Genomic DNA, 19,508 nt, shown 5'->3' with positions numbered 1-19,508 from the left:
GGAGGGCAAAAATAAAAACCAGAAAACACTAAATAAATCCCACTATGCAGTCTTGAGATAAACAGAGAAAATGGCTTATTTTATTAAAAACAGTATAACCATTCATTTAAACTGAATGACTAGAGACACTTGGCCTAATTTTCCAAAGGCACTGAGCATCCAAACCTTCCACGGTCAACAGGGACCTGCAGGTGCTCAGTGCCTCTAAAAAAACAACAAAAATCAGGCAAATTGTCTTTAAAAACCAAACATAGTAAGATTCAGTTAACAAGTATCACAGTATATTAAACACTATACTGTTAAAGGCTGGTGGGATTTAAAAGTTCCTTTTTACATCTTTTGTAAGCATACAATGTTACTAAAAATGACTTGCTAAGATAGAGAAGCTAAACAAGACATAGGAATGTTCCTGAACACACAGTTTTAAATTATGCATTGCGATCCAAGCGGACATCAATTTCTCTGCCACTGATTTTTATGCCGTTCATTATCCTACAGGCCTTTTCAGCAGATTCTGGTGAGTCAAATCTGACTGTTCCACAGCCCTTTGATTTTCCATTCTCCATTTTTATTTCTGCAAACATTACATGACCTGAATAAATAAGTTAAACAGCAGTTATTTCAAGTCCTCAGTGCAGTAACAACTTAAGAGAACTCAGAAGTGATAAAAAAACTAAGTATAATCTAGGGGAACATACAAAATTGGCACTTCCAGACTGATGGTACATTCACTCGTTCAGGCAAGGGGACATGGGACAAAACAGCAGTGAAGAATCCAAATTATGATCCACTATTTCAAATCTTCACACCAGCATTAAGATGAAGTATAACTATGCCTGTATTTGACCTCAAGTTTGAAACAAAGAGCCCTGTAAGACTCAGAGAAAGGTCTGTGTTTCATTTACAGACACTGACAGAAGGGTGAGTATTGACAGGCATTAACTGAACTGCAGATTAGTCCAGTCCACTGTGTTCATCACAAAAACATATCAAGCAATAGCAACAATCAAACAGTTTTGTTAAGAAGCTGCAGAGCAAAATTAATGTCTTTAAAATGATACAGTTACTGGGTTAGGAGTGGTGGATAAGTAACATGCACTATTCAATTCTCGCCAAGTTTTCTTGAGGTTGGACACCCAACTCACAAGGCATTATTTTTATGAAGATGTCTTGGTACCTCTAAGAATGTTCAGTTCCCTGGAGCTAATGAGTTTCTGCTTATGGTGTGTTATAGCACATCCCTCCTGAGCCCCAGAATGCCACTAGGAACAAAAAACTTTTCCCTAAAATATATGACTTTATTTTTAAGTATCATATAAGACTGGCCTTTCACTGAAAGAAACTGAACATGGGGAGACAGTCTTTGTATTTCCTTATGACACTATACGAATACAATCTGTTGCTTATAATTCTTAAAAGCAACTGAACGTAATTACTACATCTGTTAGCTGAAAAAGAGATGATTAAAAAAACCAAATTCTGAACAATCTGAAAGTTGCCAGGCATTTAAGACTTAAAAAAAGAAAGAACTTGTTGCACTATATCCTCCAGCTACAAAAATAACATCAACACCTTATAATTTTTCATAGTTGAACTGTGAGTTCCATTAATATCAAATCTGCAAACAGCTGTATAACTGTCTTAGACATCAGCAGTGTTTTAGATTATTTGTCTTTTCTGTCTCTCCAAAATAAAAGTCATCCTGTAATTCAGTTAAAGCTTTCTGTTCTGAAAGTGTGTTTTCAAAACACATCATGTATTTTTATACCCAAGCTTTATTTTTTGTTTACTTCTGTGAAAAGACAAACTTTTCTGAATTACATTAAAAAAATTACAGAATATTTGTAGCAATCCTTTATCTTATATCAAAAGGCCCCTTATTTCTTAAGATAAAGGGGAACATTACAGCCTTCAAAGATGCTAATCAGGATCATCTATATGCCTAAAAAACCCAATCTGCCACTTTGGCAAAATTAGTATCTCTGATTTGATGCAGCACCATTTCTTGAAGTAATGCATGACCTGTACAGCCATGCCTAAAAATTATTTATATAACTCAAGAAAGCTGGGTGAAGTAAGAAAGACTAAGCTCACCAAACTGTCCTTCAGAGTAAGGCAACAGTTTTGTCTTCCTGTCCTTATCTAATAAACACCACATAAAACATGAAGCTGATGGAGCTGAGCAGGGGCAAGATTCATATACATACCACACTGACTGAATTTCTCCTTTAGCTTCTGCCAGGTCAAGTCAAAAGGAAGCTAGAATGAAAACACATTATTGATAACAAAATATTACAAAGAGAAAAAGAGCATGGAATCAAATATACACACAAAATAAGCTTGTGGTTTCTACAGATTCAATTGCTTACATTTCTCACAAATATCTGGTTGCCTTTAGAGCCCAATCTCTCTCTTATGCCACTTCCCATGGGGCCAGGCACAAACCCTCGATCGATATCGATGTTCCTGTCCAGGCCTCCACCCATGGCTGGTCCCATTCGATCGAATCCAGAGCTCATCCGATCCATCCCCATTCCTCCAGCCATACTGTTCATACCACCCATTCCACCACCTACACAGAGAAAGAAATGGAGGATAAAATAAACATCTCCTTTCAGTAATAAACACAAAAGTATTTTGTATGAAAATAAAATAAAATTCTTGCATTAGGAGAAAAATAACTTTATTAGAACTGCTGTAATATAAACCATCGCTTTCATACATGCACAGTGATTTATCCAGTAGCATGGCTAAGATTTTAGGACAAACCATTACAAGACACAAAGTGTCAGTTCTAAAATAAAAGACCAAACTGCATCAAGCTGTTAGTCATACCACGTAATGTAGCAAAATGTTGAATACAAGTATTCAGATTCAAAGGCTGTCCTGTTTTATTAATAAAAATGTTACACCCTGTACCAAAAAGATCAAGTAAATAACTGTGGCCATGGTAAGATACAGATAATTTGACCAAATACACTATTGTTTATTTGGCTTCCTGTATTTACATTGAGCTTTACTTAATGCAGCAATATCCAAACTTAATGACAAAATCTTCCACAGAAGGCATTGTTTTGCAGAGAACAGAAGTTACTGCCAAGCACTGCAAAGAGCATGGACTTCTCTATGATACATCCAATGAAATATATTAATGTATATTATATAAAAAGAACTAAGAGCAATGGCATTCAGATATTATTTCTGGATTGCTAATTAAATTTAATGTACAGCAAAACTATCAAGATCACTCAGGAGGGACATTCTTTTTAAGCCTTATGCCTTTCAAGATTGGCACTAGCAAAATTTTAGTTTCTCATCTGTTCTAGCCTGAGGAACTCCGACATTTGCTGCAATACAATCTCAGTACTGGAGCTTTGCACAAAGTTAAACTGAGTAATAATCTGAAATTCAAGCCTGATTTTTTATTTCAATGATGACTGATTACTGAGGTTCAGCTTCATGAAGTTTACACAAATAAATGTGCCCATCTCTCTTTTTTCTAGAACACAATTTTACTTTAATCACCTTTCCCTCCAAACTAGAAGTTAAAACCATTTCAAAACTAAGATAAGAGAAAGACTGTATTACCAAGCTTTCCTCTGAACTTTTACCTCAACAAAAGAGCTTTGAGAACTATTAGACTTGCAGTCACATGCAACAGAACTCTACTTCTTCCATAGACAGTGAGACACTACCCTACAAGGAAATCCTCTGATACAATTACATGTACACCACATCATTACATTGCCTATGCATTTATGTTCTATTGAAACAAGTTAACCTACTCATTCCAGATCTTACTGGGCCCATGCTAGGTGCTCCCATTCCTCCTGCAAAAACACCAATCATTGCACCACCTAAACAGAGAAAAACAATGAAGTGACATACACTGAAACCACCAGTTAGTGACAACAACAAAGCACACGCTGATGAAGTGCACCCATCTCAGTGGTACCTGGCACTACACATCTACAGAGCACTTTAACCTGTGCCTTTAATTCCTCCCTTTCTACTATGGGATTTAAGCTACTCTGATTTCTTTCTAGCTTTTCTCCCCTCTGACAGTCTGCCAGCAGCACAAACATGGTAAAACTAAATGAGCCATTTCCCACATTGGGAAGAACAACCTCAAAACTCAAGGCTTCATCTTATTTGAACTTCACAGTACAAAAATTCAGCAATTCTGCTCCAAATCAAACATCCTCAATTTCACTAATTGATGCCACAGCCCAATCAAAGACACCCTCCTTGGTTTCAAGGTTACTAAAGCCAAATGCCTTCACAGTATTTCCTCTTAAAATACCATTAACCTAAATATTGTACAGGAGTACAGTAGGGCCTTCCCTGATTAAACACGGTCTCTATTAACTATTGCATTTGTGAGTGCTGTAATTTATTTAAGGTTAAGTTGGGAAACTCTAATCTTGATTCTCAGAACACTCTTTATATGGTAGATTGCTGACAGGTTGCTGGGTCTACTGAATGAAAGACTCCCCCACCAGTTTCTCACAGTGCCCATGTTCGTGCATTTCAAAACCAACGTATTACCAGAAGACTCGGAGCCCACTGCTTCCATGAACATTTACAACTGGAATCACTTTGCATTTTCACTCAGGAAACACTGGATGTTTATCCAATGTTGCAAGTAGCCAGATTGAAAGTATACATTCTAAGACATTAATTCCAAGGCATTAAGCCTAGCTCAAAGGACAAGCTTGTTATGTTCTTATCACTTCCACACAATTGTTTTGTGTTTAGTTTTGGGCCTGTCATGACAAGAAGGAGTGTGCCCAAAAAAGGGCAACAAAGCTGGTCAAGGGTCTGCAGCACAAGTCTTGTGCTTGAGGGGCAGCTGAAGGAGCTGGGAGTCTTCAGCCTGGAGAAAAGGAGGCTCAGAGAAGACCTTATTGCTCTCTGTAAGGTTGCAGAGATGTGGGGGTCAGTCTCTTCACCCAAGAAACAAGTAACAGAACAAGAGGAAATGGCCTCAAGTTGCACCAGGGGAGGTTTAGATTGGATATTAGGAAAAATTTCTTCACAAAAAGGTTTGTCAGTCACTGGAACAGGTGGAAGAAGGAAGGAGTGGAATCAGCATCCCTGGAGGTATTTAAAAGACATGTAGGTGTGGCATTTGGAGACCTGGTTTAGTGGTGGACTCAGCAGTGCCGGGTTAAAGGTTGGACTCAAGGACCTTAGAGGTCTGTTCCAGTCTAACGATTGTATGATTCATCCAGGTAACAGCATAGTAACAAAGTGCAAGAAGGCTCTACTGTTAAGCACTTCCAGGCCTCTGAAGATAGAAGAGTAACTCCTTTGAGAGAACCCCACTGTCAGCAAGACATCATCTATAAACAAAACAAAGCTGCCTCAGAAGAGGTAAAGAAATACCATTCTGAGCTGCATGAGCTCAGAAGGCAGGAAGAAAACTGAGGGCACCTAAATTCACCATTCCTATCCAATGCTACCTGATTTGCAGTAAAAACAATGTTCCACCATGCATTTGCAAACAGGCTCTGGGGAGCCTGTTCTGGTGCCTGACCACATTCTGGGTGAAAAACTTTTCCCTAATATCCAACCTAAACCTCCCCTGAGACAGCTTCAGGCTATTCCTTCGGGTCCTGTCACTGGTCACCACAGAGAAGAGATCAGTGCCTGCCCCTCCTCTTCCCCTCACGAGGAAACTGTAACTGTGACAAGGTCTCCCCTCAGCCTCCTCTTCTCCAGCTGAACAGACCTCAGCTGCTCCACCTACAGTTTTCCCTCCAGACCCTTCACCATCCTCACGGCCCTCCTCTGGATGCAATTTTCCACAGAACATTTAAGTTACCATACCCATCCTTCCAAAAGACTCTCCAAAACCACGGTTCAATGCCATCTCACCACGACCAAATTCTCTTTCCATGTTTGCTCCCATTCCACCACGGAACATTTCTACAGAGAACAAGGCAAAAAACCAGGAATATTCTGTTATTAACATCGAAGTTTATGCTCCTACAATACTTGTTTCACAGCTGCTTGTTTAAATAGAAGTGGGTCTAATGCACAAGTCAGAGGCACCCATTAAACATTTAACTCTCATGCAAGTTACTAGGCCTCCACTCAGGCAACTGTTTCCTCTTGACTCATCTATATTACCCATCCCTAAAGGAAGAGCTTTTAATAAACAAATATTAGCAAACTAGTAAGTGTACAGGGACGGTGTTCAACTACCTCCCATTCGGTTGACTCCAAATCCTCCCATGTTGGGCATTCCTTCCATTCCACGAAATCCAGCAAGTCCTGTAAAATAAGGACGAGTGTTTTCTATACAGTATTAAAGAAACACTTAAAGCAAAAAACTTCACTGCACGTACCGCCTCCCATTCTACTCATTCCACCAAATCCTGGACCGTCTATTCCCATACCTTTAAACCAAAAAGACAAACAACATTTAGAAGACAGGCAAGATCCTCATGGATTTTTAAACACTCACAGATAGTTAAAATCTCTAAATCACACTATACAAGGCTTCCTTTATTCAAAGTCTGTAATTCTTCCAAACACAGAAGTGACAATTTTAAACTGTACAACTTAAAAACTAAGAATGTGGATTTACCTCCTGGACCCATGCTCCCCATTCCACCGCCCATGCTCAACTGTGTTGCACTGATGGGTTGTCCACCTGGTCCAAGTCCCATACCAATGCCACCAAGACCACCTTGAAAACAACAAAATAAATATCATCGGAAGAGAGATTTTCTTCTGTATCATACAGAGACTACAGTAAGCAAAAGTACTACTAAACTATGCCAAAAAAGGCACTAAACTGTGCCAAAACATGTATCATCCCATACTAAGTGCAAGTAGTAGAAAACAGTGTGCACTCACGAGGTAACTGGGAGCTTTTGCTGTCTGCAACACGGAAATCTTCATGAGGAACTGATTTGTCATCCTGATAAAAAACAAGGATGTCATGCCACGATCCTTTCAGTGTTTTGGCAGAGACATTATAAGGTAGCAAGAAATGTAAGCAACTCACCATTTTTACATGCATGGGTCTATCAAAGAGGAATTGTCCATTGAACATTGCTGACGAAATGCAAGTCAAGGAGTCTAACTACAGAAGGTAATTTTACTATTTAAGAAGAATTAATGTAATAACTTATTTTATTTCTGTACCATAATTAGACCCTTATCCTTCCTTATCTGATCCTTAGAATGCCCATTCAAAGGCCAGCAGATGCAATACAAGCTGTTAGGTACATGGAAGTCAGTTTAACAACTGTCATACTCCCAGGAACTTTCAGACTTTAGCAGTCAACTTAGTCACTTTACTTTTACAAATGTAATCTGCACAGTATACTCCCTATACACAAGCTACAAGGCAAATAAGCACTATTTGCAAATTATGCTGTCAGAAGCCATTAAAGACTAATCCATATTTGATCAATTGTTTTCCAAACCCAAGGATACATATTGCTTGAACAGCTTCAATTGCTTGTTCAAAGGTAACTGTTCCCATCCCTCGACTCTTGCCATCTTTATCTTCTTTGATGTCGGCACGTTTCACAGTTCCAGCAATGCTGAACACCTCCTTCAGCTTCTTCCAGCCAACTTTAAAGTCAAGCTGACAAACAGAAATACATTAGTGATTTCAGTGCACATCTCTGTTCTGCCATTACACTTGAAGAGATTTCCTGCATTGCTGTTAACTCTTCAGCTTCACAAAATGCTTGATGAATGTAAATAGCCATGATTTTGTAATATACACACACTACATCGAAGTCTAAAAGCAACAATTTATTCTATGTACATGTATTTTACTTTCATTAACATACTAACGTTGAGGAATGGATTCGATCTTGAGAAGAGCAGCTGTACTTCCACAAGCCCTCCTGCAGATACAGTAGTCTTTTGTGCAAATAAAGAACTTACATTGTTATATTTATTGGAACTTCATTAATACTCTAAAGTAACTAGCAAGATAAACTGAAGTGTATATTTAATAAAAAAAATGCAGTTGTAAATAGCAAAAAGATGTATAAAATATTTTTTAATCAACAAATAACTATGCAATAATTTTAAGTGCATGCCAGCCTCAAGAGTTTAATGTATCTTTCCATGTCCAAAATATGAATATATATACAACATTTTCAGTTGAATATAGTAACTGTGAACTAATTTCCAACTTCCTCTTTACATTAAAACCAAACTACGCAGGTATAAGATGTCTTAAAAAGATCAAGCATTAAAGTTATAAAATGCAGTTTTAAACTTACATTAGCAACAAAAATAGTGGACCCGAGCCTGCCTGCCTGCAAGTTACTGATAACTTCAGGAGGAATGTTTGGATTATTGAGAATAGAAGGTGGTAAATTCATTATTCCAGGTGCTGCATCAGGTCCATGTCCTCCTGGAAACTGTCCTCCCCCACGCTGTAATGCCCTGCGAGCATGTTCACCTTCAGGATCCTGAAACATGGGCAAAAATAAAGCCACTTAATGACCAACAACAGGACTGGCAACAAACGAAAAGTACTGTTGAAATTCTACATAAACCCATCAAAATTATCAGCTGATATCCTTGTCCATGTCAGAGGGATCAAAGACTGAATTAGCACGGAGACCTAATTCCCTCACCTCTAGAGGTGGGTCCTTTTAGATGAGGGTTGAGCCATACTGGCAAAGCACTTGCTGAGGAAGCGTGCACTGCCACTTCACATGCTGCACCTACCCCATGGACAAGTAGAAAAGATTTCAAGCTGAAGGACTGTCAGTCTGGCACCTTCCTCCAAGAACTGAACTAATTTAATTAGGTGGTAGATTTGTACTATTTATTAATACCACTATTAAAGTTGTAATAGGATAAGAAGAACCGCATCAGATACTGTGATTCGGTACACTACAACAGAAATGTTGGTATTATTTCACTTTCCAGGCAGCACAAATTCTCTGCTTCCAGCCCCCTTGTTGCACATATGTAGTAGTCTGACAATTAGCTCCTTCTGTGCCATATTTTGAGGCAGGTAAGCAATGTAAACATAGAATTATTTAGGCTGAAAAAGACCTGATGACACTAAGGTAAGAATATGAAGTTAAAGTTGTTTCAAAGAAAAACAGCATTAGATTATTTTGACTTTAGGATTTTTGCCAGTTCACTTGGGATAGCTTCTGCAAGCCAACAGGCACTTCAGCCAATTAAGAAAATTTCATAAAAACTTAAACTGGAAATTACACATTTAAGACTGTCAAAACACTGTATTGTCATCTCAGTAGCTACAGTACCTTCACTATTTCAAATTCAAAACAGCAGCAATAACCATACCTCTTTAATATTCAGGGGTCTTCCACTAAGATCATATTTGTTCATAGTGTCTAATGCTTTCTTAACAAATTCTTCATCTTTGAATTCAACCACACTTAGAGAGAACAAAACATTTAGAGTATTAAAATAAAGTCCAAAATGCCAAAACAAATAGAATGTTTGAAAATCAGTGTGTTTCTACACACTTAGAAAAAGAAACTTACCCACAACCCTACATCCATGAGATTTGTCATCATATGTAAAGAGAAAACAAGCAAACAAGAAGTCAGTCAGCACATATAACAGAGCAATGAAGATTCCAGTTAAAGATCCCAGCTCACTGTTAAATAACTACACAAGTTATTTTCAGCTTCAAAATCCATAATACGTGTTCTTTAGTGGTAGCCAATCTGAATTTCTCCTGCTTTCTCAATATACATACCTTTCAAATGCAGGAGAACACATTGTTTCTTACTCTCTTAGAGTCAAACCAGAATTGGAAAAATGCCACACAGATCCATGTAAGGACAATTGGGGAGAGGAGGTGGGAGGGAAAGGGTGGAAAGAAAATAACCCCAAAACATAACCAAAAACCAATCAAGACACTCATCATGTCATTAAAAGCTGCCCACTGACTAAAGAATTCAAATCTACCTCTATCGAGGATACCAGTACAATGAACAAGGAGTCTGCATACCTCTTCAGTATTACAGAACTGAGAAATTACCTTGTAAGAAAATAACCTGATTGACTGCACCAGAATCCTTCTAATAAAGCAAAGAGTAGAGGATTGCTTTAAGTATAGCAAAGCTGACAGCATGTTTTAGTTTTAACAAGTATTAAAGAAGTAATTTACAACAATTGATACAACCTCAGCTAAGACTCAAACCTGCATTTCTCATGTTCTCACTGCAGGTTCAGAGCTGCTATTGGCCCAACTTTTGACTATTTTTAAGAAGACAGAGGAGCTTTAACAATCTTCACTCCTAGTGCCTCATTGCAGGCACTCTGCTGGCTACCAACCATCTCCATCCATTTAGTTTTAGGAAAGCAAATACATTAATCCAGTGTTTAAAGTACCAACCCTGCAGAGCTGTCAAATCAGGCACTTCACACAGTATATTCTTAGCTAACATTTTATACTCGTTGGCCCCGAGAATACTGCACTAACAAAATTTAAATAAAATTAGTGGTTTGTTGAACGTCCTTTATATGAAACAATTTGTACCAAAACAAAGGTGTTGGCTAAAAAGAATTAAGTAAATGCCATTTGTTAACATTTACAGAAGTACTTTGCCCTTTACAGCCAGCTAGTGTGAGTTGCATGGAAGTGTCAGACTACTTCTAATACAGAATCCTCAAGGCTACCTTAATGAAAATCAGTGTAAAAATGAAACTTACTTTCCAATAACTGGTACAGGTATTATACAAAAATAAAACTGCTGAGGAACTTTTAAACCTCTAGCAGATTGTTGCCCACGGCACTTACCCTTGATTTTCCTTCAGCATCCTTAAACAGCTCCACGTATGTAACCTCACCAACTACATAAGACATACAAAGGGAAAATACCAAGAGACAATGCATTTAAACACCAGTATCTTTCTTTACTGTGCCCCTGTGCACAAGTCTACAGAGAATCACCTATTATTCACCAACAATCAAAACCAGACCAACATACCTCCTGTCAATGGCTATGTAATTTAGCTAATTTTCAGAAATATGCAGCAGCCACATTCTCAAAAGCTAAAAACAAACAACTATATTTAACCTAATTCATACTACAGATCATATTTTGGCCAGTATGATATAGTTGGTGAACAAATTCAGATATAGAGTCCCTTAACCTAACAAATGAAACGTCAACGTTCACTGGAAAAGTGTTACATTTATCATCCTACTCACAACACCTGTTTTAAGGTGACTTTCTACCTGAATATCTTCAATCATAAGTTTGCCTTCAATAATAACCAAATTTACACATCAAATATTTCACAGCAAGCGACTCACTTTCTAAAGTAGGAAGTTTCAGTGAATAAACCAATCAAATAGTCACGTCACCTTACAACAGATAAACCAGCAGTTACAGAAGGGGTACTGGCATTTTTCACAGCCTAAAAGCCAAGTGTGCTTTGCATTACTTTTGAAGAATCAATTTTTCAAGGAAAACACAGAACTAACTTTTTACAAAATCCGTATATTATCATTATTTTACCCCAAACTTAAAACAAAATTTTGGGGGCAGTAAGATTTCTCTATCAGAACTGCAACAATAGTAACAAGCTTTTAATACAAATCTCCAGACAAACAGTCATGGCAGTAGTGACAATGCAGACAAAGTTAATGCCACAGCCAGATTCCACCAAAGAAATACAAAACAACTTTTGAAAGACATCCCTTATTATTCATGTTAACACACTAAATGTGTTGCTTAAATACAATAACCCTTGAAGAAAAAAAGAAAAACTACAAAACTACAACTAGACGAAACACAATCTCTTTAGGAAGTCATGAGGTCATGCATATGCTCTCTACTGTCACACCAGAATGGCAGAAGGTTGTGAGCACTTCATTTACCCATCCTACCCTGCAATGCAATTGTCTCGGATGAAAGAGGGGGAAGGGAGATAGATGTACCGAGTAAAGGCCAAAACAAAAAAAGGCAAATCAAATCTGTGTGGCTCAAAGGACACATACACTGCATTTGAGTCCTATCCCTTTCTATGTGAAGTGTATTATAAGGAATAAGTTACCTTTCTCTCTCATAAGATCTTTAATAGCTTGCCATTTCATGTCATACGGGATGTTGCTAATAAAAACTCTGTTACGATTAACGGCCTTCTTGTCTCCAGAGCCTGCGTTCTTCTCCTTGGAATAGGGATGGAATCTATTCTTGTTTCCAAGAGAAGGGATTGCCTTCGCTTTTGCCACGTACTTCTCTTTCACAGGTGCTTTCCCCTCTTTTGCTGTCTCATCATTTTCCCTACATTTAAAAAAAACAAACAAAAAATTCAAACAAAACCACTATTAGTCTTGTGTTGGATCATTAGACCATCATAGCTCCTATATATATAGATGTGTATATATATGTGTGTGTGTGTGTGTGTGTGTATCTACCTATCTCTATATATCCATACATATCTATATATCTGCCTATCTCCTATGCTATTATAACTTCCAGGATGTCAAATGTTGCTTTTCAAGTCAGAAAAAAATAAATTCACATTACAAGTGTAATTCCAAAATACATGGTTTTATCTAGAACAAAAAAATAACATTACAATATCAAGTAAAGAAAGAACATCTTGCTATTTCAGTTCCATTCCATTTCACAGAATCAAAGAATCTGTGAATGGTTTGGGTTGGAAGGTACTTTAAAGATCATCTCGTTCCAACCCCCTGCCATGGGCAGGGACATCTCTCACTGCTCAGAGCCCCATCCAACCTTGAACACTTCCAGGGATGGGGCATCCACAATTTCTCTGGATAACCTGTTCCAGCACATCATGTCTGTCAAGATTCACAAAGACAGTACTATAGACTACTACAAATACCAAAACAGAATGACTCAGTTGAAAAATCAGCTCTTAGCACCCATGCTTTGGTGCTGCCACCATCTTCACATCACATTTAGCCAAGTTACACAATATTCACCCCAAAAGTGAGAGTTGAAATGGTCTAAGTTACAAAGCAGCTCAGTATGCTTTATTCAATGGAATAATAATATATCAAAATCAACTCAATTTGTAAATCAAATTGTATTTTATCTACCACATAAAGAATTTTTATTCACAATTAGTGTCAGACTGATTTCAGACAGAAACTAAAATTCACCTAAGAACAACTATTACTTTTTCAGTCTCACTGCTTAGCACTACTAGAATCTGAAAACTTGCTAAATGCATGGGGAATAGCTGTATTAAGACATGATGTGCACCAAAGATTAATTAAGTTACCAGGTATTATCCACTAGAAACAACAAAATAGACTTCTGGCCTCGGTCTTTCAAAAGTTTACCAATAGCAGCTGCTCTCCTTTTAAATTTTTTTAGTAGAAAATTTGCTGCTTCTCTTTTAAAGCAGCCCAAATCTCAAGTTCAATGAAACAATACACTTTGACCAGAACTGGATTAAATATCAGAACTCTGTGGCACTCTTGACATTGTTACTATCCCGAGTTGATTTAACCTGCTACCAGAGGCTCAAAGTGCCTGAAATGTTACTTTAAATCAGAACTGCTGCACTAAAAGAATCCACTGAATAAAGCCACACAAATGTGACCCACTAAACAGATGCTACTTAGAGATCCACATCACTGTCTACTTAGTTAACTAAGAGAAGCTTAAAAAGCACTTTTACACAAACATTTATTTAAAAAGCTAGCATTATCCACTCCAGTTGGAACAATTAGAAGGTGATGTCCCACAGAACTGACAGAAGTAACTGATTGTGAACCCTCCTTATATTACATCACTGCCTTTACTTTATTTCCCACATTTCAGAAGGCTTAGTTTTTATCTCATTTTGACACCTTGCAAGGTTGCTGGTGGAAAATTAGCCAAAACAAGCATTTCAGTTTTACAACCACAACATATGGTAAGATCACTGATTTGGGATTAACTGAGATGAGTATTTTCAGCTCTCTGCAAAGTTAACCAAACAAGTGGAAATCTTGCACTCAAAAGCACATGCAAGTAGCCTTTCATGTATTATCTACTCAAGCTTGGCCACATTCCAGGGAGGAAGAAATTCAAACACATCCATATTCCTCCCACGACTTTTTCCCCAGTTCTGAAATACTCATACGATATGAACTTCACAGTCCTTGTGTTTACAAGTGGATTAAGAGAAGATTAGCAACTGGGAAATGGCTGGACACTCCTCTGGGCCAAGTATTTGTAAAATTCAAAACGTTTCAAGTCAATGACATGTTATCTGGTTCAAGCATCCTCCAGTTTCCCTCTGCATCATCCCTCCTCCACACCATCCTGCCCCTGTGACAACATAATTCTTGTGTGGCTGGGTAATGAAGTGAAATGGAGGGAACAATGCAGGAACTGGAGAGGGCCGGAGGGAGAGGAGAGGGAAAGAGTAGAGTGTCAGGTTTTCCAGTCAGAGCAGTTCCTTCCAATCCAGTTCCATTTGCAAATGCAAAACTCCTGTCCAATGAAGCTCCAAGCAAAAATCCGAGTTCTTCCTTAAGTTTTAGGATTAGAGCAATGGATTCTCTTTAGCCCTTTAAGCTCTTTCCTGCTTAAAGGATTATGAAACAGCCCCTTGGTGCTCAGTGCAGTGCACAGGAACAGACAGGTCTCCAAATATGGAATCCACAGGCTCTGCAAGACCTGGCTGTACAAATCAGCAGAGAGCAAAGAGGATACAAGTCTGGCATAAACTCCAAAATCTGGGAAACAAGATGACATTTCACTTAGTCTGGGGATCACAGCCAGTCTCCTGAAAATAGAGGATTAATTAAAGAAACGATTCTTCTTGCAAAACTCATCTGCCAAGATCAACACAGGCCAGTGAACAAGCTGGAGGCAGAGATCCCTTTACAGCTCTTACCCTCCTCCTTGAATATTAAAAATAATTTCAATCAAATAATACATTCAAAGTAATGTCACATTAGTCACCTACAGACCACAGAAAAGACAGCCTCAGAATCTCTGAATTGACATTTTCTTGAGGGAAAAACAATAGCAATTTCTAGTCTTCACCTTTTGTATGAGCTACACATTTTATAGATTTAATTAATATTTGCCTTTGAAATCACGAGCAAATTTTCAGTATTTGAAAAAAAAATCTACAATTATTTCTTAAAAAAAAAAAGGTATGTCCTCATCAATTAGCAAGAGCAATTACACCTTTGGAAAAAAAAAAGGTTTTTTTTTCCATAAAGTTTTGGAAACAAAAGACAAGGTTTCCACAAACAAAACTAGCAGCCTAAAAAATAATAATAACAAGATACACCAACAGGAAAGCCCTAAAAGCTGATCTTTTAAAACCAAACTTCTACTTCTCTGCTCACAGGTGTCCACAGTAAGATCAGCTGAGATAGAAATGCAAGAAGTTCACAACATGTGATTCCAAAGCACAGCTTTGTTGTGTGGGAACTTCAGTACAATAAACTTATGGAAGTGTGCATGTTGAGACCAGGATTCCTTTCCAATTTAATGAATGCTAAGCAAACCAGGTTACTGATTTATTTTTTTAAGTAATACATTTCACCTGCCCACTGACACCTTCATCCTTCCTACATGTTTTGGGGAAGACTAGAAACTGCATGTGAAAGAACAAGATTTGTAGCTCTGTCACCAAGAACTCTGCATCACTTTCACACTTCAAGTTGTGATTTCTACTACATGGAACGACCGGGATTTTTCATTTGCTTGCGAGGTTTTGGAGGGAAAGGAAGACATTGCTGACAGGAGGTATACAGAGAAATTAAGTCATTACTTCAACAGCAGCAACCTCAAAAGAGTAATAAAATTTATACACCTGAAAGGAGCAAAAGGGTGACTATCTTCCTGTGGAAATTCAGTTCTAATCTGTGTAGTTTGGAAGCTGAGGGCCAGACTCAGGAGGGAAAAAAGCAAAACCACAACTTTTGTTTTATAGTAATGTGAAATTTATAACTTGTAAACTAAACTAAATTTCACAGGGAGTCAAGTAAAGGCATGAAATATGCCTTTATTCCTCCAGCTTGATATTGAAGTTGATCCCTCATGCATTTTTTAAACACAACAGTATCAGAGCTGGGCTGCTTGGAACATGTCAAAACTTAACAGACCTCAACAGCTTTGATGTACTGCAACAGTAAGTCTACTACAAATCCATTTTCCCTCCAAGGTTTGAATGAGATTAAACGAGATATGGAAATTACAACAATCTGAGGCCAAAACCTAGTTCATGTAAAGAGTGACAACCCTCAAAGCCTAACATCAAGAGCAACCGCTCACAAAAAAAGTTATTCATCGTATTGTTCTAGAGAGCTGGTAGTTCCAGCTCCCTTATACTATGTTCCTTTTACACAAGGATCTGCATACTCCATGTATAAAAATGTTACGATTTACAAGCAAACTTCGTGCACGCATGTGTGTTTTTTGTTTCTAGAAAGTAAATCACTACAGGGCTGCCTTACCACCCTCACGTAAACAAAGAGTAGTTCAACGGCTCCACAGAACACAGAAACGTGACCGGCACCAGAAACGATGCGGACACCCCTGGAGAAGGGTCCCGCAGCGCTGCCCGCCGGGGAGGCCCCACAAGGCCCAGCCCCGGCGGCCGCTGCCCGAGCGCCGCCGCCCCCCCGTGCCCGTGCCCAGCCCGCGGCCTCCCCGCGCTCCCCGGGCCGGGAAGGGCCCCCAGCCCCGGCGGTGCCCCGGCCCCGCGGGGGAGGAGCCCGGAGCACGGGGGGGGTCCGGCTGCCTCCCCCCGCCCGCGCTGCCCCCGCCGCCCGCCCGGCCCTGCCCCGCGCTGCCCTCACACACATTTTGACGCCATTAGCGCTGCCCGCGCCGCTCCCGGGCGCCGCGGCCGCCGCCGCCTCCTCATCCTGCGGCGGCTGTTGCTGCGGCTGCTGCTGCGGCGGCGGCTGTTGCTGCTGCGGCTGCGGGGGCTGCTGCCCGGCCGCCTCCTCGGCCCTGCGCGGCGCGGCCGCCTCGACCCTGTCGCTCTCCGCCATCTCGTGCCGGGCCGCGGCCCCGCGACCGCCGGTTTGAAACGGGCCCCGAGCACCTCGGCCTCGCCGCCGCCACGGCCAGTCTCGCGAGAGCGGCGCGCGCGGCCGGGGGAGGGGAGCGGCCGGGACGCGCGCGCCGAGGCTTTGCGCGTTGCCATGGAGACCCAGCCCCGGCCGCCATGGCCGCCGTGGGGCGGGCGCGTCGCGTCAGGGACCTCCGCTGAGTCACAGAATCACAGACACAATCACTGCGGTCATCGAGTCCACACATTAACACAGCACGGACAAGCACATCGCTAAACCATGTCCCCGAGTGCCACATCTGCACGTCTTTTAAATCCCTTCAAGGATGGTGACTCTGACACTTCCCTGGGCAGCGTGTTCCAGTGCTTGGCAACCTTTCCATGAAGAAATTTTTCCTAATATTCAATCTAAACCCCCCCGGTGCAACTTGAGGCCATTTCCTATCATCCTACCACTTGTTTCTTGAGGAAAGAGACCAACTCTCACCTGGCTCCAACCTCATTTCAGAGAGTTGTAAAGAGGGATAAGGTCCCCCCGGGCTTCCTTTTCTCCAGGCTGAAGACCCCTGTCTCCCTCAGCTGCTCCTCACAAGACTTATGCTCCAGACCCTTGACCAGCTTTATTGCACTTTTTTGGACACACTCCAGCACCTCAATGTCTTTCTTGTCATGATGGGCCCAAAACTGAACACAGGATTCATAGTGTGGTGTCTCCAGTGTGAGCAGAGGGGGATGAGCCTGATATCCAGCCTAAACCTTCCCTGACTCAGCTTCAGGCCGTTCCCCTCCAAACCCTTCACCATCCTCCCTGCCCTCCTTTGGATGCTCTCTCATAGCTTAATAGCTTAATGTCTTTTTCATATTGTGGTGCCAAAACTGCACACAATATTCAAGGTGAGGCCACACCAGTGCAGAGCAGAGTGGGACAGACACCTCGCTCATTCAGTTTTAGTTAGAGCATTGGAAGCTTCTCAATGACAATTTGTTCTATTCTTATAAAAAACAATTTATATATTTATATACTATATTTATATAATTATATCTATTCTATAAAAACCAATTAAATATGAATAGCTGTAATTCTACTATAAAATTTTAAAATCATATAGGTCTGTGCCACACACACAGTACTAAACATTTTGCATTCTCTAGCATTCGTCCTCTAAGACATTCATTTACTTATGAGGTAGAATCTGCAATATATTCCTTTGGCTTCTTCAATTCCAGTTTGTCTCTTGGGGAAAACAATAGGTTTTAAGCAATATTTTTAGAAGAAGTAAAAACATTAATCATTTGGACAATGTTTAATCATTTCACTAACCGTGAGTACAAAAGCTTTTCCAAAGGGTATTTCCAAATAGTATATAAACATCTATTATATAAGGAAAGCCATTCAAACCTCTGCAATGAATTTAGATCAGTGGCTTCTGGTTGCTGACCCACTGACCTGGACTAATGTGGGTTTTGGAAATAAACTTACGAGCTGCTGGCACTTTCTTTTGCCTGTCCTTATGACTGTCACAGCGGGTAACATCTGAGATTTCTGAGAAAGCTCAAAGATACTAAGAAATACCTCAATAAGGTACATCCCAGATGAAGGTAGAGAGGCATGTCCAGGGGTCTGATAAGACATGTAATTCTGTTCACACATTAACCATAATTAAATAAGTATCTTGGTATTTGCGATAACAATCATCACTGAAACAGTTAATGTTTACTTGCTATTGCTGTCATTACATTTTACAGCTCTCACTACTACAGGATGAAGGGCAGTAATTCCCATGTTCAGGTTACTAAACCCTGGTACCAGACTTCTGTTCAACTGTGCTTCTCAAGTGCTTGTGCTTGGAATCCTATACTCCCTAACCCAGTATTATAGCATGGAGCAGCTGACATAATTCCTATGCCAACAGGCCCATGGATGTTAGTAACAGGAAGAATTATTGAGGTTCTTACACACAGTTTGCCTACTTGTTCCAAATAACCTACTGGCTATTTCAGCTGCTACCTCCTCAAGTTTGTGTACCTTTTTGGCCAATGGGTATGCCTGAGATGGAGTTAGTTTTCCCCACAGTAGCCCACGCTGTGCTCTGTATTGGTAGCTGGAAAGGTGTAACAAATCAGTGTTTGCTGGGATACATCATGGCTGTATCTCCAACATTCCCGCCTCACCAGCAGGCTGAGGGTGGGAAAGATTTTGGGAGGGGACATAGCCAGCACAGCTCACCCAAACTAACCAAAGAGATATTCCATACTGTATGACATCTGCTCAGGAAGAAAAGTCAAGAAAAGGGAGGGGGACTAGGGGCCATTCATTATGACATTTTTCCTCTGGAGCAACTGCTGTGTGTACTGAAGCTCTGCTTCCCAGGAAATGGTGGCTGGACATTGCCTGCTGACAGAAAGTAGAGAATAAATCTTCTGTTTTCCTTTGCTTCCACATGTGGCTTTTGCTTTATTCAATTGCCTTTATCTTGATCCATGAGTTTTTTTCCATCTTATTTTCTGTAACCCCATCCTGCTGA

At 40.0% G+C, this 19,508-nt stretch overlaps 1 protein-coding gene across 8 annotated transcripts; it reads right to left on the bottom strand.

Moving 5' to 3' along the window:
- Positions 1-52: 52 nt before the first annotated feature.
- Positions 53-17,028, bottom strand: MYEF2 (myelin expression factor 2). 8 transcript variants are annotated; one of them, XM_027644411.1, is made up of 17 exons: positions 16,770-17,028; positions 12,034-12,263; positions 10,772-10,824; positions 9,507-9,514; positions 9,304-9,397; positions 8,259-8,450; positions 7,453-7,606; positions 7,019-7,068; positions 6,868-6,931; positions 6,596-6,697; positions 6,354-6,404; positions 6,208-6,279; positions 5,833-5,931; positions 3,786-3,857; positions 2,370-2,572; positions 2,208-2,259; positions 53-592 (listed from the first exon to the last, which is right to left on the bottom strand). In XM_027644411.1, the coding sequence occupies exons 1-17, from the start codon at positions 16,961-16,963 to the stop codon at positions 429-431; spliced, it is 1,854 nt and encodes a 617-aa protein (XP_027500212.1). In that variant the 5' UTR covers positions 16,964-17,028; the 3' UTR covers positions 53-428. The 8 variants fall into 8 exon arrangements, with proteins under 8 accessions (XP_027500212.1, XP_027500214.1, XP_027500215.1 ...); XM_027644413.1 differs by having other exon boundaries at positions 6,208-6,252; XM_027644414.1 differs by having other exon boundaries at positions 6,211-6,252.
- Between the last annotated feature and the right edge of the window lie 2,480 nt (positions 17,029-19,508).

The sequence above is a fragment of the Corapipo altera genome, unplaced genomic scaffold (assembly GCF_003945725.1).
Source record: "Corapipo altera isolate COAL_440 unplaced genomic scaffold, ASM394572v1 50, whole genome shotgun sequence".
Taxonomy (NCBI): Eukaryota; Metazoa; Chordata; class Aves; order Passeriformes; family Pipridae; genus Corapipo; species Corapipo altera.
This window is presented reverse-complemented; position numbering and strand designations above follow the sequence as displayed.